The sequence below is a fragment of the Dryobates pubescens genome, chromosome 27 (assembly GCF_014839835.1).
Source record: "Dryobates pubescens isolate bDryPub1 chromosome 27, bDryPub1.pri, whole genome shotgun sequence".
Lineage (NCBI taxonomy): Eukaryota > Metazoa > Chordata > Aves > Piciformes > Picidae > Dryobates > Dryobates pubescens.
In genome coordinates this window covers 15,104,381-15,132,078 of record NC_071638.1, presented here as the reverse complement: position 1 = coordinate 15,132,078, position 27,698 = coordinate 15,104,381, and the positions used below count along the sequence as shown (strand labels likewise).

Sequence of the window (27,698 nt, the reverse complement as noted above, 5' to 3'; positions counted from 1 at the left end):
TTCCATTTTATGAGCAATACCTTTAGGAACTGAGTTTCAAAAACAAACAAACAATCCTATATGACCTTCTCTGGATATTCTGAGGTACTATGTTTGCTATGTTTTTTTGAGGCCAGGGTCAAGCTTTGTTTTCTGAGCACTGCACAGCACTGGACACCATAGCAGAATGAAAGTGATCGTTGTAAAGAACACATCAGCAGTTTTTCCACCAAATCTTACTTCACATAGACTTTTGTCCTTTATAACATCACTAAAAGAGAAATCAAAGCTCTGCTTATACGGACAATGAACTAAGAGTGTAACCTCATCTATTGCACGACTCCAATATTCTGAGCTCATGCATGTAAAAAAGATAACCAAAAGTCCACTGAACATCACCTGGTTAAGATCTTAATTTCTTACTTTTTCCAGTTTCAAAACGGAAATAGCATCTGAGGTCAGGCATCTCAAACTCTCCCCAGAGGAAAGGTAAATGAAAGTGTTTTACATAAGAGAAATGAGGAGACTTGATGACATTAAGAAATGAATCAGCAACAATTTTGAGAAAAGAAACAAACAGGAATGCTGACTCTCATCTTCCCATTTTAATGGCAAATTTATTTCAGAGCAATGAGAATTAAGATAAAAAAATTAATGTCTAAAAAATTATTTATCCATTCAGGACATTCAATTTTAACTTTCAAAGATACAAATGGCTACTTTATTAATGGAATAAAATTATCTTGTAAAAAATTATTTAAGAAAGTAGATTTTTTTGTTGTTTTTGAACTCTCCATCTTTCTACGATTGGCACAGTACAAAGAAAAATATGTTTCTGTATTAACGTTGAAACAAACATAGTACTTCCTTTTCAAGAATACACAAAATGTTTCAAGTAACTTAGACATGACCTGCAAAAAAATAACTGGATGAGTCCCTTACCTGCCGAGAGATGGAGCTGCTTGTAGGATCTGGCACCGCAGAAATAAGGTTGGCAGTGCTTTTTCTATGAACACTATTCATACCAGGCATTTTAGTGATTTTACAGGCTTTGCTACTAGAACTAGAGTTTTTACGTTTTTTTCCTTCTGATTTGTCAAAAGAAAGGGCTAGAGAAGACACTGCATTATGTGCTCCTAGGGAGTGGTCCCCTGAGTGGTGCACAAGAGAAGATACGGACAGGTTAGAAGAGTCAATGCTGCTCACTACCATGCTCATGTGTTTCACTGAGTCTGCTGAACTACTTGATAATGAAGTCCGTCCTGAGGGCTCCGATTTGGCACTGAGTGGGCTTGTTCCATTATTTGTATTGTGCACAGACATACTGTTGTAAGAAGATGTAGCCTGATAGGAGTTCAAAGTTGAACTGGGGTTCAGGACACAGTTCTTTTTGTGAGACCCTGAAAATGAAGGTGAGGAAGATGTCTGCAAAGATAAGGAGGAGGAGGACGATGAGGACTGCGGCTTTTTCTTTTTGTTACTTGAAGACTCATCACTGCGGGATGACAGGTCTTTCAGTTTTGTAGATTTGCTGGCTTTTGTTTTGGATGGCTTGTGGGATGGGGAAGGGATGACTGCTGGCACTGGTGACACAGCTGATGGTGCCTTAAAAGTTGAGTCCATGATACTCAGGCTTGCAGGCACATGAGGGAAAGCTGTAGTATGTGAGACAATGGAATTCGTATCTGACGTTGTCACAAAGGCTGCATTTGATAACATAGCTGACGTCATTATGTAAGAAGATGAAGTGATTCTTGAACTCATGGGTGTTGAAGGAATATATACCGCACTGGGGTTGCTGAAAGGCTGTAAGACTGATGCTGGAAAAGGAGTGGAGACATGTGCTGCTGGAGAAGGCATGGGACTATCTGCCGCAGGAGGAATCTTCCTAAACAAAAGGAAAAGAAAAAAAAGAGATTTAGATACATAAAAAAAATTCACCCAAACAATGTCAACAGAAAACAATTTTCGGGAAGGACCAACTTACTATAAAAGGCAAACCTAGTTCATTCCAATTGTGACTCCCATTCTTACCAATCACATATATTTTAATACTCATATTTCAAGATCAGTTCTGCATCCTACAACAGCTTGAAAATGCTTTTACTTGTGACTTTTTTCTCCTCTAAACTTTTTTCAAGCAATTCCATTATAAAGTTCTTTGGGGTTTAATACCAGTGATAAAACCCAAACTATATGTGTTTTAATATCATAAAGATTGAGGTAAGTTGGATTATGAAGCATATTAAAAAAAAAAGGCCACCAAATTAAATGAGGCACATTACAGCTGTGAGGGCAGCAGAGACCTAGCAGACGATTAGGTGAAGAACTATGCAGTATAATTTTCTCTACAAAATTCTGTCAGGGCACATGAGCCCTGAACTCTGTAACTCAGTTAAACCCGAAATGAGCACCACTTCAGCAAAAGTAGCAGTTAAGTGTACAGTGTTACAATTTAATCACTTTATTACAAATTTAATTTTCTTCTCTCCTATGCTACCAAACAGTAAAAAAATGCAAATAATCGATCAATAAACATTCTGATCACTACATTTCATTCATTGCTTATGTTTTGCTTGAAAGTTTGAGTGGTGGAAGTTTCATTATCAACTTAAACTCACAGGTTAGATTTGATGTGGGTAGTATATGAGCCAGTTTGGGGGTTGTGAAGTACTCAAATCACCAAGCCTGAGGAGGAAATAAGGAAAACTCATCCCTTTCCAAATGCAGTGCTATTCTCAACAGCTCAACTGTGAGCTAGTTATATGGGATTAAAAGGGAAAATCATTAATTTCACTACTATTGAAAGACTGGCAAAAAATTAGACAGTGCTTGATAAAGTTGAATACTATTTGGAGAATAAAATCTAGTAATAATATTACCTGTGAAATTAGTAGAATGTGTTAAAATTGTTTTCTATTCAGCCATCATCTTTTATTATCTAGTCCAGTGTTAACAAAGAACCAGATTTCTATAACATTGCTTGGAAAATTATTATGTGAGCTTCTCATTATTTAGAAAAAAATAGATTTAATTCACAGTTTAATCCTATTTCTCTTTGTTAGGAAGCTGTACCTCACCATAACTCTGCCCTTGTTATCCTCACTACTGACAGCTTTTCAGTTTTTCAAAGGCTTACTCTTGCCCTCAAAGGCGGATGATAAAAGAGCAGCACTGGGTGTGCTGCTTTATCATAAATCAAATCCTAATTACAAGTGTTCTCTCCTGGTATTCCTCCTATGGAGACCGTTGGAGAGAACACTGTTTATGGCACACAGTTATATGAGGGATTACATATACTCCATGCTGCCAGAAATGAGGGAGTCCTATAGGCTGTGACTTGCTATGCAAACAAAGCTGCTTATCAGATCTGTTCCTCAGTTCATTTTAAAAGAAGGGCCAGTAATTCTTGGCCACTTTTTGAGAACTAGGGATAAAAAGAACTGTGTAAATGTTACAATCGTTCTGAAAACAATATGGCCTTTCAACGCTTGACCCTTTGTCTCAGTTGGATGAGCTACAGCTACAAAGGTGCACTAGCACCAGTTATAAAATAGCAGCTTCATGGGTACCCCTGCGTGGGGAGGACAGGAAAAGATCAGTGCAGAGAAGAGTGGAGAGCAACAGAATAACACAACGGTGGTTAAGCACTATGAGCTTCCTGTGTTATACAGACAAGTAAGTATGGATGGAATTCTTAAACAGGTCCACCTCTGCTCCCACAAAACCCAACTGTAAATGTTTTCCCAAATTCTACTTGTTTATGTGATCTCTAATATTTTTATTTCTTGTATCATGTAACTGTATCTATAGAGGGTGGGTTTGTGTTTGGGTTTTTTTTGAACAGTAGCAATACTGAGTATCTTTTCTTCTGACAAACAAAGTCAATAGAAAACAAGTTTTAATCTTCCTATTTGTGATTCTGTGAAAGTTAACAGCCAAATTTACAAAGTAGAAGAGAGGAACTGCTTGCAGATCAAGTGTGGTCTGTCTGTAAGCAGACATGAAACTACTGGCTCATTTATGGAAAACCCAGCCATTTCCAAACTATGTCTCCCAGCACAGTAGCACTATCCTCAAGTCACCAGGTTAGTCAGAGAAGCCAAGCTTTAGTGTTTCAAAAATATATTTCATTAAAAATCAAACCTTATTTATCTAATGGCTGGCATCCAATGAATATAACACAGTCCTGACAATAAACAATGACATGAAACACTGCACTTTACTGTCATGATATTGGAAGAAGAAGGCATATTCTGCAGCAGAATACCCTCCCCTCCTCCCCAGATCAATTCTCTGTGGAGATGCCACAAGATCTTAAATTTTTTTTGACTTTTTTTCTTTTAAGAATTAGCATCTTTTTGAGAAGTGCTGTCTATTTTAATGTATCATGTAGCCAAAGCCAACAGAACTTGGAGTCTGCATACTCTATATGGACGTGCTTCAACAGTGAATATATAACTCAGAAATTTAAAAGCCCAAAGCCAGTAAGGTCACTTATGGACTAAAAGCCTATCCTATTCCATCGTAAGCATAGGCAAAGGTGTACATTACAACAGAGTCATACAAAGCAACGTCTGAATGGGTGATATGGGTGTATAAGTATTAAAAAATTGAGGCAAAATCTAACCTGTGTGTTAAAAATTACCTAATATCAACACTCTTCACCAAACCCTGAAAACACTGAGTGTTAATACTTTTGAGTAATATTAACAGAATGACTAAATTCTTCCTCCTTAGATTCACAAGGACTTAAAAAACCCCAAGTCCTAAACCTGGAAGAGATTTACATCAGAACAGAAGGCTGTTCTGTTGCATTGCATATCCCTTAACAGAGAAAATGTGTTCTTGTATTACCACTGTGCCTTCGCACAGAGGTAATTTTACAAACGCTTCCCGTGGGCTGTTGAATTTAGAAGTCTTACAGAATTAAAAATGTTTAGCTACCTATTGAGCATAAAAATTCAACTTACTTCCACATCTGTGAGTTCAAATGTTTTTCTACCATGGAGTTCAGTGCAAATCGGAAGTGGTCCCATCTTCTGTCAAAGACATAGTACCCTCTTCCCATTAAGCGACTGCCATATGAACAAAACTGAAAGAGAAAAAGCATTTAAACACTGTTTATAAAGTATTTCTACACTACACAACAACTACGAGTTCTATGTTAAGGAGCACCTTTGTAATCTGCACCATGCACATTGAACACCTTTTAAAAAGGTGGTTTTCCTCATCTGCAGCACAAATACTGTTTGCGTGACAAAGGAAACATGTACCTGATGTTTCAGCTTAGTGTAAAGGGCACTAACAAGTCAGATTACTATCAGGTACCTGTGTGTGAGAGCGAAATTATGGGATTAAAGTGGGTAATGCATTTAGAAAGTAAGAATCTGCTATGAGGGAGTTGAAATAACAATGGAAGAACCAGACAGTTCACCTTATCTATGTGCATGTAAATCAAACAGCCTCTGCTAAGGGCCTTATCTGGGGTCTTGCTGTAAGTCAGTGGGGGGCTGTCTGAAGACACCAGACACAGCATCAGCTTCTGAAGTTTTAGGACAGAGCACAGGCTTAATACTGAATATTAACTTCTCCACCCAGAGAAGTGAAGAACCTATTGAACATACGATGTGTGATACAGGAGGGTTACATGTGAAGGGTTATGTGTAGTAGGCGTATTGGGGAAGACTGTAGATCCTGATTATCATAGCCAATGGGGGAAAGGGAGAAGGAAATTTGTGTCTGGGAATGTAGGATAAAAAGGAAGCTGCACCTTCCAGCAACTTGAGAGACCCCACAGAGAATTGCCCTGTGGACTCTCACTTTATTTGAATAAAGTTTTACAAGACTCCTTTGTCTTTGTTTTGAACAGGAACTTCTAGATAGGATAAATTTTTTCCTTACAGAAAGAATATAAATGCTGAGGGACTGTTAGGGAAGCAGTTCTGGAAAATGATACTTTCACTGCCTCGGAAAGAAAGTTGCAGCCTTCCATGCCCATTACATCTTGTAAGTATGTGTATATATATATGTCCTGAAGGGACATAAAGCCTCAGAATGCTCTGAATCAGACAATGGGGCAGGAGCCAGCAGGTCTGGGTTTTTAGGATAATGCCCACATCGCCCAGGCTTGTCTGAACATGTCCAGGAGTCCAAGTAGGCCAGGTGTGTGCCTTTGGCCACATTTGGAGAAAACTCATTCTACAGGTTACAGTGTCAGGTTTTTATCTCTCAATCTTTGTCATCACTGGCCTTCATTGTCTCAGGAAATCTATAAATACCAGCCCAAAGAGCCAGAGCCTTGCCTTGCAATTGTCCAAGCTCTGGGAGAAATCACAAGCCTTCCTTGGAATCTGAGCTGTGTTTCAGTTTACCCAGACAAGACTGCAAAGACCCCTCGCTGTGTAGCGTTGTAAAGCCTCAGCAATAAGCTGTGGACGCCAACAGAAAGTGAAACTGTGTTCCTGCAGCTTTCATGTGACCGCCGCCGTTTTGGTTTTGTTTAAATCGCCCACGTGTGCCGCGGGGTACCACAATCAGTGAGGAATTACGAAATCTGATTTTTGTAAGCAGCTATTAAAGGTCTGTTGCCCTAGAGAATTCTGGAGTTTCCCCCCACCTTGTGGGCAATCTCCAGCTCTGGTGCCGATGTTCCCTTTTTTCTTTACAGTTTATTGTTTCCGGATTTTTGTTCATATTGTATAAATTGTTACTTGTTCCTGGTGGTGAGATATCTGTTCCAAAACCATATAGTTCAAAACAATAAATAGGTTTTATTAATATTTTACGTGGATTTTTAAATTAATAAAGTTATTAATATTTTTATTAATAGTTCCACCTACTGAATATTAATAGACTCCTTATGATCATAAATACATATAGATAACTGAAGAGGAAAAAAGTGCAGTGGGAGCATCTTCAGTATCTACTAAATAAACAAATCAGTGACGTTTCAATAAAAAAAATTATTGTCCCTGGCACCCGCACTACAGCAGAACAGTGCATATAGGCTGGGTACTGACTGGTTTGAGAGAAGCCCTGAAGAAAAGGACTTGGGGGTGCTGGTGCTGGTGGATGAGAAGCCACTAGTGTGCTCTTGCAGCCCAGAAAGCAAATTGTATCCTGGGATGCATCAAGAGAAGTGTGACCAGCAGGTCAAGAGGGGTGACTCTCTCCCTCTACACTGCTCTGGTGAGACCCCACATGGAGTACCGTGCCCAGTTCTGGAGCCCCCATTACAAGAAGGATATAGATGTGCTGGAATGTGACCAGAGAAGGGCCACGAGGATGATCAGAGGGCTGGAGAACCTCTCCTGTGAGGACAGGCTGAGAGAGGTGGGCTTGTTCAGTCTGGAAAAGAGAAGGCTCCAAGGAGACCTTATTGTGGCCTTCCAGTATCTGCAGGCGGCTACAAGAATGCTAGTGAGGGACTTTTTAGGGTGTCAGATAGCGACAGGACTAGGGGAAATGGAGCAAAACTAGAAGAGGGTAGATTTAGCTTAGATGTTAGGAAGAAATTCTTCACTATGAGGGTGGTGAAACGCTGGAATAGGTTGCCCAGGGAGATGGTGGAAGTTCCATCCCTGGATGCTTTTAAGGCCAGGCTAGATGTGGCTCTGGGCAACCTGATCTAGTACAAAGTGTCCATGCCCATGGCAGGGGGGTTGGAACTAGGTGATCCTTTGGGCCCCTTCCAACCCTGACAATTCTGTGATTCTGTGTATGAAAATCATCTAGAGGAGCAGTCAATACACCAGATACACTATTCACAGTGTATGAACTCATCTAGAGGAGCAGTCAACGTTTTGAGCAATCTGCAGAGCTCAGCAGTATTTGTCCCGCTTCCTTTGGAGAACTTCCTGCAAAGTCCTACTGCACTGAAATGGCATGATCAGGAATCTACCCTCTCTTCTGCTCAGTATTACTGATCTCACATTATTCAGAGAACTGCCAAAGCACCTATTTGTGGGAGAGAAATCTGTTGGAAATCATCCTGGGAAAGGAAAAAAAAAAAGACAGCTCTCCATCATGCAAGAATCGAGTCTTACCAGTTCTGTCTGAGAGCAGAAGACAGCGACACTGTTAGAAAAACAACTGTTCAAAGTATTTTTCAGGTTATGGACAGTGAGTGGTGACGGCAACTGTTTATCTTAAATCTGCTTCATGACAAGGTTCAACAGCTTAATTAAAAATACCAGCATCACCTCTCAGTGATACAGATCGGTTATCACTAAGAGGCAGTTTAAGATGCTACTCTTCCTGTCAATTACTATCATCTCTCTAGGAGAGGGATTACAGAGGAAAACCATTCCACTTCAATATGAAATTTAGCAAGTTAGCATGAGCTGTGCTGAAGGCAATTTACACCACCTTTTCTGACTCCATGTTGATGTTGACTTAAAACAGTTGCACTATCATTAACTGCTCCAGCTAAGTGATAATAGGATTTCAAAGAATAGATGAGTCAGTGGATTTGCCTTGAAACAGAACTAGGATCTTAAGCCAAAATGGCTATTGACAGCCTGACTCAATAACAACACCTGTGAAAGTACTGGCTGCACTTTGGTTATTTTCTTATGTTGTGTGGACACCTATGCCATGAGCCTTCAGTTTTTAATTCACGAAGAGGCAGCCAGCAAAAAACCCAACAAAACAACAACACAAGAAAAAAGTGCAATACAAGAGTACCAAAGAAGCAGGTTATCATGCATATCATAGTACTATATGGTCTAGTAATTCTTATTTTCTGTGTAAGAACCAAATACAGAATTTCATTTGACAGTTATTTTACATTCAACTCATACTTTTTGCCAAGTGTCTGACAGTAACAAGTTCTCCCTTGCTCTGGGGAATGCAGGCAATGCTACAGTTATCACAGTGTTCTTTTTATTCTGTGTATCACATGGAAAACACCTAAGTGATGTCTTTATTAATTGTATTCCTTGGCTCAGTTGTGATGAGAAACAACTGCTTAGAAGTTCAAGAGTTCTCTCATTAATTCTTTGTTTGTAAAGTGTAAGGAAATTCAGACTACAAAGACAATGCCACAAGACAGCTCTTACTACTTTTAATAACATTTCTCACTAACACAGGTACAATTTTGTGAGAACTATGACAACTAAGAGATTATCTTTTCATGTCACATTTAAAACAATGCAACTTGCATCAGTCTAGCAAATTTACAGGAGTTGCAGTTTTCTGAGAGGGAAACCTAAAACTAGAACTTCCAATTTTCAGCTGCTCATCTTGTCCTGCAACCTACTTGTTCCATGCACAGACCAGAGTTTTCCTTCTACTTTATCCCATCCACACCATTCTTGGGTAAATGCATTCTCTCTAGAACACAGTTTTCAGAATATAAGGTCTTAATTCCTTACATTCTTACTAAATTACTTCTTTTTTTCTCCCCCCTCTAATTAAGTAAGAAAAAAGGCAAGGCATGCCAGAAACAGACACATACCCCAAGAGGTCGGGGATGGTGTTCAGAAAAATGACAGTCTAATTTCTCAGATTCTTCAGTTCCATCCGCTTCTCCTTCATCACTGGACAACCTGCTAGTTAAATCTCCTCCCATGGATGGCAGTGGCAGTTCCGGTACATACCCACTGTGGTTTGAAGAACTGCTGCTGTTTATGCTATTTGCAGATGATGGTCTAGAAGGAGAACAGACATTTAAATCATCAGTGTTCAAAGGTTTTTCCAACCTACCTGCTAGAATGCAGTGGTTTAACCTTAGCTAGGAACTATGCACCAGCACACAGAGTTAAGAATCAAAGTAAATTACACCAGGAGGAGAGTGAAAGGTACAGAGTAGTTGACATTTGGCCTTGTCAGAAATGTGTCATGCATTGTCATCAAACTAATGTTATTAGTTTGAAATTTTAAATTTGCCATGAAGTTGAGTTTCAGATCACGAGAGGGGCAAAGTATAATTAAAATGCAAACAAAAATCAGATGTGTAAAATGTTACACTGCACTGCTACTCTGCTACTTAATTAATCATAAAGGTCCAGTTATGAAATTTTATTTCACACCAAAATCGCACTGAAATCTGTGTACTAAATACGTCAGAGTGTTTAGCTGACACCCTTTACAGGTAGATTATTTAAGTGAAACAACTGAGAGGACCTGTTACTGCATGCAGATTTTCTTTACATTTGTCTAAAATCCACTAAAGCAAAGTAGGAATGCCACCATGAGGCGTGATGGTGCCTTGCTTTTCAAAAGCATCTTGGAAACAAATGAGATTAGAGCTTGGGGTAGAAAAGGATTCTCAGCTATAGTTCGTACAATCAAGTATGTATATAGCCCTCTGAGGTTAGAGGAGATGTCCACGTCAAGCAAATCTGAAGATCTTCAGTCTCGTGCATCTATGCTGTCAGGACACAGCTGCAGACAAGTGCCCTCTTTTGAATCGAGCAGGGATTGCTCACCCACTGTCCATCAACCAGAAACAACTGCTGTGGTTGCTGTTGCAAGGGATAGATTGTGTGAGTGCTCCTTAGCCTCTAGGAAAAGTTGGCTGGGTGAAGACAAGTCAGCACCACCAGCCAAATCACCATGAGCAAGCTTTCCCTCAGCACAGCAGAGAGGCAGTGAGGCTGTCCCTGGTACGGCTGCTCGCAAAACCAGACAGGATGAGAGAACAGAGGCACTGCAGCATAAACTGTAGATTGTAAAAGCACAACGTATGTCTGCTAAAATCCCCCTTCTCACCTTTGCAATTTCTTCAACTAACTCTCACTGAATTGTATTCCAGTTTTGCTTCTTTGGCTATAACACCTACTGAAAGCAATGTCTGCCTGTCCTTCTGTGTTCCTAAGGACTCTAAGAATTACGCCAACTTTTCACCCATTTACCTATAGTCACTGTATGAATAAAATCTCATTATGACTTAATGAACACACAGAAAATGCTGGAAATGCCTCTCTCTGCAAGACTTGACATAGACAGTAAATAGAACAAATATCTCCTTGAAATAGGGACAACGTTAGTACAAAAGCCTCAAAACAGGCACCAAATCCAGGTTAAGACTTTTGTGAAGAAATACTAAACAAAATAAATATGAACAAATGAACAAATCCAACCAGTTTAGCTCTCTAACTCCAGCCAAAACTAGTACCAAGATAAATCTCAAACAAACATATAAGAAGTTTATTAAAGAATAATTAGAATTTAGTAGATTGAATATCTCATACTAGTTTTTCTAAGGGTATGTCTTTAGAAGCTTGCATTGTCTGAAAAGTGTTTCTGTCCTTTTCAAGAAAAATCTTAACGAGGGAAGACATGCTATGCACAGTTTTGAATCAACAGTTTCAAGAACTAGCTGCTTACATTGTCATTTACACTACAATACACTTTCTTTACAAGATGTTCCACTGATGTAGTTGAAGTGTTTGCAGAGAAAAATTGCACGTAAATGTGCAGAATTTCACCACTGATTCTGACCTTGATTCATATAAATAAGACACTGACTGTGAAACATGCCAGAACATCTCAAATGTAAGCTTTCCTAATTATTACTGACCATTTTAGCAAAAAAAAAAATGCAGTGTGAGATTCTGAGCTGGTTCCTTAGCTCACTTCCAACCAGGGTTTAGGCTACCATGGACAAGTTTAGGTTAATGTAAGTATAGTCCATCTTCTACTGCTAGCAGAAGCTCTTTAATACATTTCATGGTGATGTAACAGTTTGAAGACGTACTGAATACTCATAAAATTATAAGATGTACAAAAGAGTAATGAAAGTAATTTCGTACAGTACCTTTAGAATGCAACATTCCACACTGCAGCAGTGCTTACCTTGGAAGTACAGAATTTGGTGGTCTAGACTTTGCAGGAGATGTTACTTTAGATTCTTGCCCAGAGCTCACCGAAGATCCTGACAGAGAGTCTTGTGCTGGTGTGAACTGGCTCTGATAGCTTTCCCTTGCAGACAGTGGATGCTCTTTGTCTTTTGCAACTTCTTTTTCCCTGGATCGAGCTTTGTGTTCAGCTAGAAGGATGTCAAACTGTTTTTTACGGCCTGGAACTGCTCGTCGATGATTAAGTGAATGAGTCTAAAAATAGGGTGGTTAAAAAGCATTTGTGTGTGCATGACATTTTTTATGAGTCCTCTACACTTCCGATACACCACAACTCTAAGCGATAAAATCTACTTCAAACAGATTCAGCCACAGTTATGGAAATAAAGCTGTTAAGCCAGATTATCTTTGACAGTTTATGAAGTCATCCTTACGAAATACCAGTATCAGGGCTAAAATGACTTTCTGCAACAATTTCCATATAATGGATTCTATTGACTTACCTTTTCCACGACAGAAAGTATAATTCCTATAGTTTTAAAATCTTAAGGAGTAACATTGTTGTAGCTCTCTTAACTTACAATGAAAAAATTTATTTCATTGGATTGAAAAATGTGAATACACTTTAAAGCAAATTTATCTGATGATCTCTACTGATAGGCAGCACATATGCATACAAATGTTCATTACATAAGTCCTACATTGCTGCTACTTTTTGACAGGAGCTTTATTACTATTGCAAGGGCAGCCTTCAAGTAATTTATTGTAGAAGAAATGTTAATTTTTTTACTAAAGACTGTAGTACAATATTGTTGCACACATGAACCAAAAAAGGAGCATTTAGAGTAACACCTGTGCTTCTACACAAAATATGAATGCTTTTTGCATAACAAAATTACAAGAAAAAATAAATCTTTTTAGAAACATTAGTGGAATAATGCAGATGCTCTGATTCAAAGAAACAGAATTACTCAAAAGAATTACCTGAAGACAGCGTCTGAATACCATACCCATTGTCTGTAAGACAGGAGCAGGTATGACCTCGCAAACTACTGTGGTAGGATTTAAACTATAACAAAGCATCTGATATTTTATCTTCTAAGAAAAATACCTTGCAGGTGAGCGATCTTGTGCAAGGTTTCTTTGTTTCAGGATCCAATACTCCACAGTGTTTATTTGGGTCAAATTCTCTTTCTGTTTGATGAAGGAGCGAGAAGAAAAAGGAGGAAAAAAAAAGATTATTACATAATTTTTAACCAAGTAGCTACAATTTTTGTCTGATAGAACTTACTTCAACCAGGCTCATGATTTCAGTCACAGACCTCACAGAACTGAGTCAGCTTACAGAGCTGCACTCAATGAAGTAGCCCACATGCAAGACCAAAACAAACACCTGCAGGTTCAGCTCCCTCTCTAATGCTGGCTGCTCTGAGGTTGTGAAATACAGCATTTGCCAACCTAGCTTCTGAGTTGGGCAGGACGCATACAGATTAAATATTATAAGTGCTTTCAATAATATTTCTTTGACATACTCAGAAACTCTGGAAAACAACCCATGGTGCCTCCCAAGTAAATTGAAGATTACTAGTGGTATTTAAACCCCAAATTTATCTAAATCTGCCCTGTAAATCTGTGTGAAGTCATGCGTATGTTAGTTCTTATTTCCCTAAGTGAAGGGAGGCATGGAGTTTAAAGTTTGAAAATAGTGAAGAAAAAAAAAAAAGGGGCATTTATGAGTTCTACTTATGATCAACATTAATATTTAATAGGCTGTATTTCATAGAATGGTATGGGTTGGAGGGGATCTCCGAAGGTCATCTAGTCCAACCCCCTCTGCAGCAAGCAGGGGCATCCTCAACTAGATCAGGCCATCCAGAGCCCTGCCCAGCCTTACCTTGATTATCTCCAGAGATGGGACCCCAAACACCTCTCTGGGCAACCTGTTCCAATGTTCCACCACTCTCATTGTAAAGAACCTATTCCTAACATCCAGTCTAAATCTGCTCTTCTCCAGTTTGAAGCCACTGCCCCTTGTCCTGTCACTGCAGGCCTTGTAAACAGTCCCTCTCCATCCTTCTTACAGGCCCCTTTCAGGTACTGGGAGGCTGCTATTAGGTCTCCCCAGAGCCTTCTCTTCTCCAGGCTGAACAACCCCAGCTCCCTCAGTCTGTCCTGGTAGCAGAGGTGCTCCAAACCCCTGGTCACTTTCACAGCCCTTCTCTAGACCCGCTCCACTAGGTTCATGCTCTTCCTGTATTGAGGGCTCCAGAGCTGGACACAGCTCTCCAGGGTGAGGTCTCCCCAGAGCAGAGCCAAGTGGCAGAATCACCTCTCTGGATCTGATGGCAATGCATCTTTTGCTGCAGCCCAGGATGTGACTGGCCTTCTGGGCTGCGAGTGCACACTGTCTGCTCATGTCCAGCTTTTTGTCCATCAGTACCCCCAGGGCCTTTTCTGCAGGGCTGCTTTCTATCACCTCATCCCTCAGTCTGTATTGATGGAGAGGACTGTTCTGATTGCATATTCAAGTTTCATTAAAATTTTAGTATTTATATACCACAGATAGCATCACCTCCCTTAGGTTATGTTAGTATTATTTTAGGGTTTTCAACAAAAACTGTGAATATCCGCTTTGTCATTTATGCCACAAAACCCCCACCGACCATCATCTTTATATATCTTGACACCGGATGGTTTAAGTGACAAACTGGTTTGCTTTTGTTTGACAGTGGAATATAAACTATTTGCCAAAGCTTATTTTAACTATACACTGATACAATAAACATCCTGTACTCAAATACCACATTTAATCTGAGGGTCTAAAAATCCTTTGTAAACAAACAAATTGGAGCTCAGATGAAGACAGAAATTCACAGATATGTTACAATATTATGGCAGCATCACAGCAAGCAGAACAGCTGGAAGAAGAAACGTGAAACCAAATAGTCTATATTAGATGACAGCTGTCATCCAGATACCACAATTGCTAGCAGGTTTTTGTATTTTGCCATATGGACTATGTTATCATAAAACAAACATCAAACTGCTGCATTATCAACCTGTTAGCAGAAACATACCAAAAAGTAAGCTTGGAACAATCAGTTGGCACTGGGGCTTTTTTTTTGTGTGAAATCTACAAAAGGACAGACATCTGTCACAATAACTTGTCGTTTCTGTGACCTTTACACCACAACAGAAAAGGAGATGTGTATAACTAAATATGAACTAATACAATTATAATGAAGCAAGACTTGTAGAACTGACTATACCAAATCCAGTTATTAGCAAATCAAGATAGGGAGTTACAGTCAAAAAAGGTAGAAGCCTCTACCATCTATCAAACAATAGAGAAACAGAAAGCACTGAAGAGGGAAACATTTCTCCTGGATGAAGCATGTGTAGCTGTTTCAGAGAAGTCATCAACATCTTATTGCCAGCTACAAATGTGCCTGGTTTGGGCAATGCATTAGATGAAGATTATCAACTTCTTATCAATAATGAAGTGCAGCTTCTGACTACGTGTACTTTAGGAAACACTTAGTGTGAGAGCCCCTTGACTCTCGTGCCCAGGAAGAGTCACAGAAAGCTGTTTGCCCGCAATGGATTCCACTTCTTCATGTTTGGTGTCTGAAATATTCATTATAACCTCACTGACAAAAGAAGGGCCAAAATAGAATTGTTTCTAATTTCTGTTTGCAACACAACAGATATTCTTGGCATAAACCAGGCATCTGCATTCTTAACTTCACCCCAAGAGAAAAAGAGCTAAGGCAGATGAGGAATTTTTAATATATTTTTTTTTCAGTTTGCTGTTGGGGAGCACTGATCCACCTATGCTGGACAGCTACAGACTGTCTTCTGTGGTTCCACAAGCTGCTTCCTCTCTCTCACCAACAACAGCGCTGCTGAAAAGATGGCAGGTTCATTCATCACCCAAACAACTATCAGCTCTCAGAAAAGAAAGAAAAAAAACACCAAACCACAAACTTCAGCCACAGTCAGGGAAATCATGTCAGAGTGAATGTTGCTAAAAAGGAAAGAAAATGGATGTAAACTGGCCAGATCTATCAAAGAGTTTCAAAAATTAACAACTGCACAGGTCCACAGCAGTGGACTGAGGAAAACCTAAATCCCCTGGCCACTGTCTCATTCTTTTAATGTGAAATGAATTGAATCTTTGGGATATCTAAAATAATCACTCATTGACCTTCCAATATCTTTTTCTTAGCTTTTGCACAATACTGTGTAACAATGGAGATGAATCCATCATAGTGACATACAACCTACAGGAAATTCATCTACAGCTCTCTCAGGACTTCTATTTGCATCATGTCTAAATTACTGTGTTGCTGCATCAATACATGATGCAGCAGAAGCAAGACTGAGCAGATTCTAAATCTGATAATGACAGAGGACCTTTGGGACAAAAAGGAAAAAAAAAGATTCTGTGGATTTGTTAGCCATGTAAAAGTTAACTATTGCCTACTGTAGTGCTTTAATAGGCCTATGCAGAAGCTTCCACTGGTTAAATGTTCCCTAGCCTAGAGACACTGCAAGTCATAGAGTCATAGAATTGGTAGGGTTGGAAGAGACCTCAAGGATCATCTAGTTCCAACCCCACTGCCATGGGCAGGGACACTTCACACTAGATCCAGCCTGGCCTTAAAACCTCCAGGGATGGGGCCTCCCCCACCTCCCTAGGCAACCTGTTCCAGTGTCTCACCACTCTCATGGTGCAGAACTAGTAAGTGACAGCTTAGATCACCTCCACTCAAAAAAAGCAAGCAAGCTGAATCAAGCAAGCTCTATAGAAATTACTCTCCTGTATGAACACCCTGCAGCAAGCACTTGTACAAAAGTGGTCTAAGTATCACCTACAACCCTGCAGTAGTATATGGTGACACAAGGAAAACAAGTATCTCAAACAGCATCAGTTTCAGTTGTCCTAGGGAGAAATTCAGAATTGTTTAGCTAAATTAAGCATCTAAACTATCAAGGGAAATAACAGGTGAAAAGAAACCAGTATTTTAAATTAACTACAAAATATGTAGCGTTTTTATTAGAATAACAAATTGGATTTTAGCAAGTACAACACAGTCAGCTCCTTTCTTGTATGATTTTTTCCTTTGGTAGAATGCTATAAATGAACAATGGTTCTGGCTTCTTATACAACACCTTTAACTAGTTAAGAAAACAATCAGTGCACTGAAACCTTTTAAGGCAGTGGCATTGTTCCATAGCCCATGTGCAAATAATGTGCAAGCAAACAGCTTGCACTGGTCTGGAATCAAGCCAAGGTACCAGTAGCATAGGTTAACTGCCAAGTTTAAGAAAAATAGTAAAATAAACCTGATATCAGTCAAAAAAACCCAGGGCATGCTTTGTTAACCAGAAACTAAAGCATTACCTTGCACAACTTCTACTTGGTCATAACTAGCACACACAGAAATCACATGAACTCACTTTCTGCCAAGCTGATGATCTAAAGCAGATCGTGCTGCCATTGGCAAAATTAGCCTTTCAGTACACATCAGAAGTTCCTGCCCAAATCACAAAGTGCTGTCAGCTGATGAATAGACCCTGCACAGCTTCTGAAGCCAGAAACTTGACTCAGTTACTTTTGCTTTAAAAAAAATGAGCAAACAAGCAAGCAAATAAAAAGAATCCCTCAACATACTTCATTTCCTTTTGTTTAGAACAAAAGTATGCTTTCAGCTTTAGGGGGCAAATTCTCTACTCACTGCCCAACAGTTGGCATGGGTCAACCTCCACTGAAAATAATTCTTCCTCCAACAGATAGCAATCTTACTAAGGTTGGAGCCTTAGTGGAGGCTCTGCCCTCCCACAATGGGGCATTCTGTGCTCCAGTGGTAGATTTTGCATTTCTATCCTCCATACTGGCCTCTCTAAGGCCATCCTGCACATTTCCACATTTAATGTTACTCCCTCAACCCCACTGGTCCTATGTTCCTGAGGAAGATCAAGATGCCCATGCTACAAACTTAACTGATGTGAGTCATGCCAGGGAGAAGGGTGAAAGGAAATTCTGTCTTTTAAGACGTCCCTAGCATTCCCTGTCAACTTAGAATTTTCTAGTATTTAAAACCAAACAAAAAGAAGATTATTTTAAAAATCATGACTTGGTGAATAATGCGATGTCTTAAACCTCAACTGTTCAACTCGATCACAACTATATTAAAGTCACCCAACCAAGGCTCATTTTGTTTTGTTATAAACAGATCCAAATTACATAATAGCTCAAGGAAGCCTTCTGCCTTTCTGTTTTGATTAATTTTTACTTCCTTCAAAATTTATATTTGGCCTGTTGACCAGCTGTGAAATGCATTAAATGCTCTAATTTCAAGCTCAACAGAATGTGTTCTTTGAAAATGTTTTACACATGCTAGCAGAGTATGAAAGCTCTCTTTTTCATACACGCAAACTGTCTCCTTACGTAAAAAATCAAACTAAACCCAGGCTACAGCCCTTTATTAGTCCTGAGCTATACAAATATTAATGAAGAAAGATGGACTACAAAGATAACTACAAGATCACTCACCTGAAAGTCTTTTGTAAGGCTTGTTACTGCTTTTGGTGCCATTTTGGTGTTTCTTGTCTATTGAAGGAGCTATGATTCCTTTGCCGTTCAGAATCTTTTCTGGTGAGGGTGGCACTGATTTGGATGTCAAACCAGATTTTACCAAAGTTGGAGCAGGTACGGTGGATGAAGAGGCTGAGGAGGAAGTGATGGTGGTAGTGGTTGCAGAATTCATTTTAACATTGGCACCATCTGCCTTCACTAGGTTAGGAATTTTCTCCAGACTGACTACTGGAACAGGAACGCTGCAAAACCAAAGAAAAATCCTCAAGTTTTCTGTGCCAAAGATTTACAGATAAGAAAAAATTCAACACAAGTGACAAAATATCTTCAGACCAGACTAAAATGAATATTTAGGATCATTACTGACTACTTTTGTTCAATCAAATGTTTACAAAACAAGGCATCTGTAAATCCTGGCAAGCAGAGAATCTGCTACTATTCATATGCAAAATAAGTCTTTGGTACTAAGCAAAACACACCCACTTACATGTCTCATGAGCATGTATCAGATGTGTGTCCTATACTAAACACTCCATGACAGCAAAGCAGTTTGCTAATAACATTAATGTTTTTAAACTAAGACAAAAATAACTCATTTGTTCCGATGTGTCTGAACGACATACAATGAAACAAGGAGAAAAGAGACTTAAGCACAGCAACCTTAACAGCAGTCCCTTTAAAATATTAGGATCTTTGATGAATTGACCATTAGCAAAATGTCCTTTTAATCAAATCACACTAATTTAAAAATTCCCCATGTAATTATTAGCTTACTTGGTCCTTTTCAGAATTAGAGTTTGTAACAACTGGTTACCTTAACTACCACCGCAGCGTATTTGTGATGGTAACTGTGTTGTTTGGGGCTTCCTCTCATTCACAGCTTCAGTCTTTTGTATCTGAAAAATGGCACCTTTGCTGCATTCCTCCTACTAAAGGAATACTTAACGAAGGTGGATATTCTACAACTGATGGCTCTCAAGAGGGACTTCAGGGCCCTGGGTCAACTGGCCACAGGAGTGGGAGCACAGGTAGTGTTCTCCTCCATGCCCCTCATTGGCTGGACTTATTGACAGGGCTTTAAACTAGATTGGAAGGGGGAAAGGGGAAAGACCAGGCTTGCTGGAGACAAGTCTGGAATGTCTGTGGGATGGTGTGATAGTTCCACTGCTGTCTCAGGGGACATAGGGAATAGTGGGCCATGAGATAAGGATGATGAGCTAGGACTCATGGTAATACCTGAGAGCAGTCAAGCAGAGAGCAGACCCCTACCATGCACAAAAGCTCCCAGGTGAAGCATATGTCTGCCAGTGCATGGAGCATGGGGGAATTAGTAAGAAGAACTTGAAGCTATCGTCCAGAAGGAAACTATGATATTATTGCCTGATGGAAACATGGTGGGATGAATCCCATACAATGGGAGTGCTGTGTTTCATGGCTACTGGCTCTTCAGAAGGGATAGGCCCCAGAAGGAGTGGTGGTGGGGTGGCCCTGTATAGCAGGGAAGGTCTCAACTGTCTTGAGCATGATGATGGTGGTGATGTTAGAGTTGAATGCTTGTGGCTGAGAATCAGGGGAAAGGCCAACAAGGCAGATGTGACGATGGGAGTCTGCTACAGAACACCCAACCAGGATGAGGAGGTTGATGAAGTGCTTTATAGGTGCCTGGGGAAGGTCTCAGAATCAATATCCCTTGTTCTTGTGGGGAACTTCAACTTACTCGGTATCTGCCTAGAAATACAACACAGCAGACAGGAAGCAGACATGGAGGTTCTTGGAGTGGAAGATAACTTCCTAACACAGCTGGTGAATAAGCCAAAGAGGGATGCGCTTTACTAGACCTGATGTTTGTAAACAGAGCAGGGACTAGTAGGAGATGTAAAGGTTGGTGGCTGTCTTGGACAAAGTGACCACAAGATGGTGGAGTTTTTCAATTCTTTAGTGAAGTTAGGAGGGGAGTCAATAGAACTGCATCCTTGGACTTCCAAAGGGCAGACTTTGACTTGTTTAGGAGACTGGTTGATGGCATCACCTGGGAGGTAGGCCTGAAGGATAAAGGAGCCCTGGAATGCTGGAGCCCAGGAATGCCCAGGAAAATCTTCAAGGCACAGGAACAAGCTGTCCCTGTGCATTGGAAAACAAGTCGGCAGGGCAGAAGCCTGGCCTGGCTAGGTAGAGAGCTTTGGGTAGAACTCTGGAAGAAAAGGAAAGTCTGATGGCTATGGAAGGAGGGGCAGGCACCTCAGGTAGAGTACAAGGCTCTTGCAAGGACTTGTAGGGAGAAAATTAGAAAGGCCACAATTCAACCAGAACTCAATGTAGCCAGTGTCATTAAAGAGAATAAAAAGAGCTTCTGTAAGTATGTTAACAGTAGAAGAAGAGCTAGGGAGAACCTCCACCCACTACTGGATGTAGGAGGAAACCTGGTGACAAGGACAAAGCTCAGCTTTGGAAAGAAAAGCAAAAAGCTCAGCTGCTGAACTTTGCCTCAGTATTTGTCAGTGACACCAGTTGCTCTTTGCAGGATCAGTCCCTGGAACTGAAAGATACACATGTAGAGCAGAAAGCAGACCCCACAATCCAGGAGGAAATGATCAGTGACCTATTGTGCCTCTTAGATGTGCACAAGTCTATGGGACCAGATGTGATCCACCCAAGGGTAGTTAAGGAGCTGGCAGATGTGCTCACCAGGCCTCTTGCCATTATCTGTCACCAGTTCTGGTTAACTGGGGAGGTTCCAGTTGGCTGGAGGCCAGTAAATGTGGCGCCCATCTACAAGAAGGGCTGGAAGGATGATCCAGGGAGCCACAGGCCTGTCAGTCTGACCTGAGTGCTTGGGAAGGTTATGTAGCAGGTCATCCTGAGTGCCATCATGTGGCACTCACAAGGCAACCAGGCGATCTGGCCTAACCTGCAGGGGTTTATGAAAGGCAGGTCCTGACTGACTAATCTGTCCTCCTTCTGCAATAAGATGACCTGCCTAGTGCACGAGGGTAGTGCCATGCATATTGTCTACTATGACTTCAGTAAAGCCTTTGATGCTGTCTCCCACAGCATTCTCCTTTGGAAACTCCTGGCACAAGGCTTGGATCCATGCCCTCTGCACTGGATAAAGACCTGGTTGATGGCCAGGCCCAAAGAGTGGTGGTGAACAGAGCTAAATCTGGCTGGTGAGCAGTCACTAGTGGTGTCTCCCAGGGTTCAGTAGTGGGGCCTTCAGTACTCTTTCATGCAGATGACACACAGCTGTGTGTGACTGTGTCAATCTGTGAGAAGGTATGGAAGCTTTACAGTGAGCTCTGAACAGGTTAAATCAATGGGCCAAGACCAGGTGCCAGGTCCTGCACCTAGGTATCAACAACCCCATGGTAAGTTACAGACTTGGGGGTGTGTGGTTGGAAAGTTGCAACTCGGAGCGGGACCTGGAGGTACTGGTTGACGGTCGACTGAATATGAGTCAGCAGTGTGCCCAGGTGGCCAAGAAAGCCAATGGCATCCTGGCTTGGATTAGAAACACTGTGGCCAGCAGGAACAGGGAGGGGATCATCCCCCTGTGCTCAGCACTGGTGAGGCGCACCTTGAGTATTGTGTTCAGTTCTGGGCCTCTCACTAAAAGAAGAGCATTGAGATCCTGAAGCATGTCTAGAGAAGGGCAATGAGGCTGGTGAAGGGCCTGAAGCACATGGCCTATGAGGAGCTTCTGTGGGAGCTGGGGGTGTTCAGTCTGGAGAAGAGGCTGAGAGGAAACCTCATCGCTCTCTACAACTTCCTGAAGGGAGCAAGGAGGGAGCACCCTCTACTCATTGGTGCAAAATGACAGGATTATAGGAAATGGTTTCAAGCTGTGCCAGGAGAGGATCACGTTGCATGATAGGAAATATTTTTTCACAGAGTTCTCAAACATTGGAATGGTCTTCCCAGGGCAGTGGTGGAGTCACTATCCCTGGAGGTAATCAAGCAGTGCATGGACCTGGTGTTTAGGGACATGGTTTGGTGGTGACCGCTCAGTGACGGCTTGAGGATTGGACTAGATGATCTTTGAGGTCTCTTCCAACCAGATGTATTCTGTGATTCCACAATCAGAGAAATATGACTTTAAGATGGCATTGTCCATGGGACACCATTCAGAAACATCAGCAGCAGGGTCCAAAATAACTAAAATCTTGACATCCCTGGGCTAATATAAAACCTCTGTTTCTCCATAGCTGCTGAAAGTGGTAAGGAGAAAAGTGCAGTGGGTGGCTGGAGCAGACTCCCAGAAAGTTGTTAATCTTTGTTCAAAGGGTATTTTAACACAGAGAAAAAAAATAGTATCTATGAAACTTGATGCAAACAATATGCATATTAAAAAAGCTAAAAGGAAGATTTAGACACTACAGCACTACTCTGGAGCTGTAAATAAATTATATGAAACTTCCATAGCCTGTAGTACCATAAATACAGCAGTCAGCTAGTCAGAACACATACCTGACTGCAGGAAAAAGTAGAGCACGGGCCAGTAACTAAGCAAAACCCCCTGAACTTACTCCCAAACCCAGAACTGTATTAAGTGCTTCAGAGAACACAACCATGGAGCTATGAAAAACAGGATTTGCTCTTCTATTTTTTTAAACTGCTCTGAGTTTATTAAGTTAAATGACAGAAAAAAAAATTCTAAAGTTTCAGGATTTTTTTTTTCTTTTAAACAGATGTTGATTACATTTTCTGAGAACAGCACAATTTTTTTGACTGAAGATCAAGTAGTTTATATACATAACATATATATAAAAATATATACTATATTTACTCTATAATATATATACTATAACTTACTGGATAATATATGTACTATAATTTACTGTATATGCAAAAACATGAACAGACTTCATGTCAAGTTTCTAAGATCTATCTTAATTCAAAGTATTGACACAGAGTGAAAGGTACTGATACACAGTATTGATACACAGTGTATTACCTGGTCTAGTAGAAAAATATGGTCAACAAATATGAAAAGAGGTTCTCTGTTCTGAAGTGCCCAAAATCTCAAATCCTATGGTACACAGGGATGGATCACCGTGAAAAAAACCCAGCAGAGGGCACATTTTCACCGAGTTTTGTTATAGACCAGCAAGTCAAACTTTATATCATATGTTTCATAGGAATGTGAAAGAAAAAAGAAAAGTATTCCAGTATTTGAGGACACACATTGTACAGGACTGCTGGCAGTCTACAGGAAATTATTTGAGATTTTAGAAGCTACAGGTGGCAATTGTGACCCTTTTTTTTGGGCGGAGGGGATATGTGGTTACCACATTTAACAACAAATATTTATATTTCTATATAAACATCACAGTAGCAACATCCTCCACAGCAGTGCTCAGAAGTTGCACTAGAGCATGGCAGGTGAAGCAGCATCCCTTGGGCAGGTCAGCAGTGAGGGAGAGAGTTCCTGGCTGCAGGAAGTATTTGGGCTATTCTTATTAATTATTGATTGTTTGATCATTATTATCGTGATTACTAATAATCATCTTACTCTTTGCCATTTTCTACCCTTTTGCTATGCCTCTTACCACCCCAACTGTAAACTTCAAAACCAGACCATTTAGATTTATCTCAATCAAAGTGCAGCAGTGCTCCAGCACTGTTACAGGGTCTAAGCACTGCTGTATTAATAGCAACAATGTTAGAGAGATGGGGGGGGGATAAAATCAGAGCTGACAGATATTTATGGATGATATATTCACAATAATCCTTCATATTCTAATTACAAGAAGGGAAGTATTAAAACAGTGGCTACGAAAACTAAACAGTTTCAGATCTCTTTCATCTGATCATGCTTTCTAAAGCATTAGCTGAAGAGCAACCTGAATCCTACAGCACATCTTAAAACAACACATGATGTGAAGAAAAAAGAGAGCTGCTGGGTCAATGTTTAAGATGATGACTCAACCAAAACTAGAGTTAATTAAACAACAGAAGAGTTGGGTCTCCATGCAGGCAGGCATGATAACAGACAGGTCTACTGAAATACTACTGCTGAAATACTACTACTGAAATAGTTGCTGAAATACTACTACTGAAATAGCACTGAAATACTACTACTACTTGTAACAGCTAAAATTTAAAAGAAATGCTGCAGGAAAGAATCAGGCAAGTGCAACAAAGATTATTATAGGTCTACAAAGCAACCATTACAAGCGATACAATTCCTGAATTAAGCTAATTTGCTAACCCTCTGGAAGAACCTATGTCAAGTAAATATTTGTGGTATGAGACTAGTACGTAACAGGCAAAAGCACTGAGTAACTGGAAGCTTCTGAGGATGATCAACCACAACACACTTGGATACATTACGAGTACTATTCGCATTTTTAAGTCAAATTTATTTGTCAGTTGAGCATTCGTTTCTAAAATATAAGAGAGTGAAATTCTATGGCTTGATGTTTGGGATGTTCCCAATAAAGGGACTGGTGGAAACGCTTACTTTGCTCCCTTCCAGCTTTTACTGATTGACAGAATGCCATTTGTTGCCAGAATGGAAGATACTGTTTGTAGATTCGGTCAGTATGCTGTCTGCAACACTAGGATGAGGAGCAGGCTTGTAGTCAATATTGTTAATAATCTGAAGTGGTACTTTCAATTTTCTTTTAATTTTCTCATATAAAATTATTCTCCAGAGTTCAGAATAAAAGGTTGCTATTCAAGTCAAGAATATTTTTTTTCAAATAGTAAATGAGGCCTTAACTAGACTTTAACTAGAACAGCCTCTAAATCATCTGTGTGTATGTGTGTGTGTAATTCAATAATCCAGATTTTCTATTTTCAGAATTATGTGCCATATTTGTCCACAATGCTCATCACGCTTATAGAGATGGTGGGTTTGGATTTACAGAATTGATTGAGTATGTTCAAGGGCAAGGCAAATTCTACAGCTAGGCAGAAGTTGCTCTCTTTGAAATGTTTCAGGCAGAAAACATTGAGCTATTACTTTAAAATAATTTAAGTTTATACTTTGTCTCATGGGAGGATGGTTTGCATTATTTATTGCTTTAGAGTAGTTGTGTCCAGAAACACTACCTAAGATCATGATCTTATGCTAAATAATACATACAAAAGGGAAGGATCTTTACACGGTAAGTAGAGAAAACAAAAAACCAGGAAGTCTTACTTTCTCAAGATTACAAACAGAACTGAGGCCAAAGAGGCTAAGGCATGGGCAGAATCAGGAACTAAACCCAGATCTCAAGTCACCAACCTAGTGACCTAATCACAAAAGCATCTTTTCTGTAGATAACCAATGACAAAACTGTTTCTTAAGGGATAAAGAGTGACCCAGTTCAGCTCATAATTTACATTTTTGCAACTCTGTTGCTATCATCATAGTCACAGGAGGGTGGGCCTGGCAGTCTTAAATCCTGTAAGTAAATATATGTATATATATACCTATATCACAGTACGTCATGTAAGATGCCCTCAAAAGAGTGAGTGTTTGCAGCCAGAATTTTCTCCTGTCTTCCTACAAGGCATTAAACACTATCAAAATACAGAATGAACTCTAACAGCAGCCGCTGTAGAAGACAAATGGATATAGCCAGTAAGTTTTTGTGAGCATCAGTTAAGTCAGTTTTAAGAACTGAGAGAGACCTTGCTGTGGCCTTCCAGTGTCTTACAGGGGCCTACAAGAAAGCTGGGGAGGGACTTTTTAGGGTGTCAGGTAGTGATAGGTCTAGGGGGAATGGAGCAAAACTAGAAATGGGTAGATTCAGGGGGGTTGGAACTAGATGATCCTTGAGATCCCTTCCAACTCTAACAATTCTGTGATTCTCTAATTCTAACTCTGCAAAAACTATCCTACTGTTTAAAAGATTCAATTTTAAAGGCTAATACTGTAATGGAAGATGAACCTTAAAGATAGCAAACAGGGTCAATATCTCACTTGCTATATGCATCTTAGAAAAAGCAGACGTTTGATGGAACATCAGAAAAGTAATCCAGTCCTTTTTACTCTTTCTCTCTCTCTACATTTTAATGTCAAAATCACCCAGATTCTTCCCTTATGAAATGTATGGGCTTAAATAGTAAACTTTTATAAGTTGGAAATACAGATTTAGTTTTGGTGATGGTGAAACATGGAAATATTTATTTTACTGAAAACCAATGCCTTTGGTAACTATTATTTCGGATCTTACCATGGTTTATCCCGTGATACTTTTGAAGGAAAGACTGTGTGCTGTTTGCCACTGGAGGTAAGTAGATTGTCTTTGGGCGTTTTGAATGGCTTTGAGTTGCTGCTGACAGGGTTATGGCTGCTGATACAGGATTTCGGTTTCATCTGTACTAGGGATGTCCTGGAATTGCAGGCTGGAGAAGCTGGAGAAGGGGAAGGTTTACACATTGAACCGTGTCTTCGTTCTGTAATGGAAAAAATAATAAACTAGTTACAATGATTTCATTACTCTGAAGAACAGCAGTTCATTACCACTGTGAATGCCATGAAGCCAAACGATACGTAACAAAATCAACTCTGTGAAGTGCTCTTAAAACTTTTTAAAAAAGTAAAGTAAATGCTAATAATCTAACAGGAGAAAGTTTCATGAACAAATTTCAAACCATTTTGTAAGCAGGAAGTAACCACTAGCATCTGTGTGAGTTACACTGGGTGTCCCAGCTCTTCCAGGTAAAGAAGGGAGTATCTAATAGCAGCTCAGATGGCTCAATGAAATACTCCATGACAGACACGAGGTTGCTTCTAAAATGACTGATGAAGAATCCATGTGACCTGGTGACTGGGAAGCTTACTTTATGGTTATCTTGTTCCGAGTTTAATGGGAAGCTTCAAGGAAAACAACTAGAAGACTCAAAAGTAGCTAAAGGTCTGCTGTACCCAGCCCTTCTAAATACCTAGGCCCTGCCTTGTTTGTAGCTTGGAGGTTTTCTCCAAGCACCCATCAAGGTAAAATCTTCTTCCAGACAGAGCAAATAGCAAGTGCAAAAAAGCAGGAAGTTTATGTGTCAGTTACAAACACTGCACCTAGAGATCAGGCCCTTGTATAAGCACGGTTCACTTTTATGTGAGAGACCTCTTAAGATCTGCAAAAAGCAAGGCCTTGCTGGCCCTCACCAGAACAGGCAGCAGGATGGACAGGCTTCAGTAAAATTGTTTGGGTTTGGTTATTATTATTATTCTTAAAAATCGAAACATCCTCTCTCTGACACTGTCCAGTAAAAAGATTGTTTTCAGAAGCTATTTAGCTATTCTTTACAAATGGTACAATTCTCCAGGGATGAAGTGTTAGTACTTGGTCAGATAGCTGGACCACAGTGTGCTGCAAAAAAAA

At 40.1% G+C, this 27,698-nt stretch overlaps 1 protein-coding gene across 6 annotated transcripts in view; it reads right to left on the bottom strand.

The window, feature by feature from the left end:
- ATXN7L1 (ataxin 7 like 1) overlaps positions 1-27,698 on the bottom strand; it is a 140,515-nt gene that overhangs the window by 10,164 nt on the left and 102,653 nt on the right. For all 6 annotated transcript variants that reach the window (XM_054173800.1, XM_054173801.1, XM_054173799.1 and 3 more), the window contains 7 exons: positions 26,550-26,772; positions 18,343-18,626; positions 12,895-12,977; positions 11,782-12,038; positions 9,440-9,632; positions 4,953-5,074; positions 922-1,867 (listed from right to left, as the gene is read on the bottom strand). In XM_054173800.1, the coding sequence (XP_054029775.1) occupies positions 922-1,867; positions 4,953-5,074; positions 9,440-9,632; positions 11,782-12,038; positions 12,895-12,977; positions 18,343-18,626; positions 26,550-26,772 (2,108 nt within the window). The remainder of the gene's footprint in view (positions 1-921; positions 1,868-4,952; positions 5,075-9,439; positions 9,633-11,781; positions 12,039-12,894; positions 12,978-18,342; positions 18,627-26,549; positions 26,773-27,698) is intronic.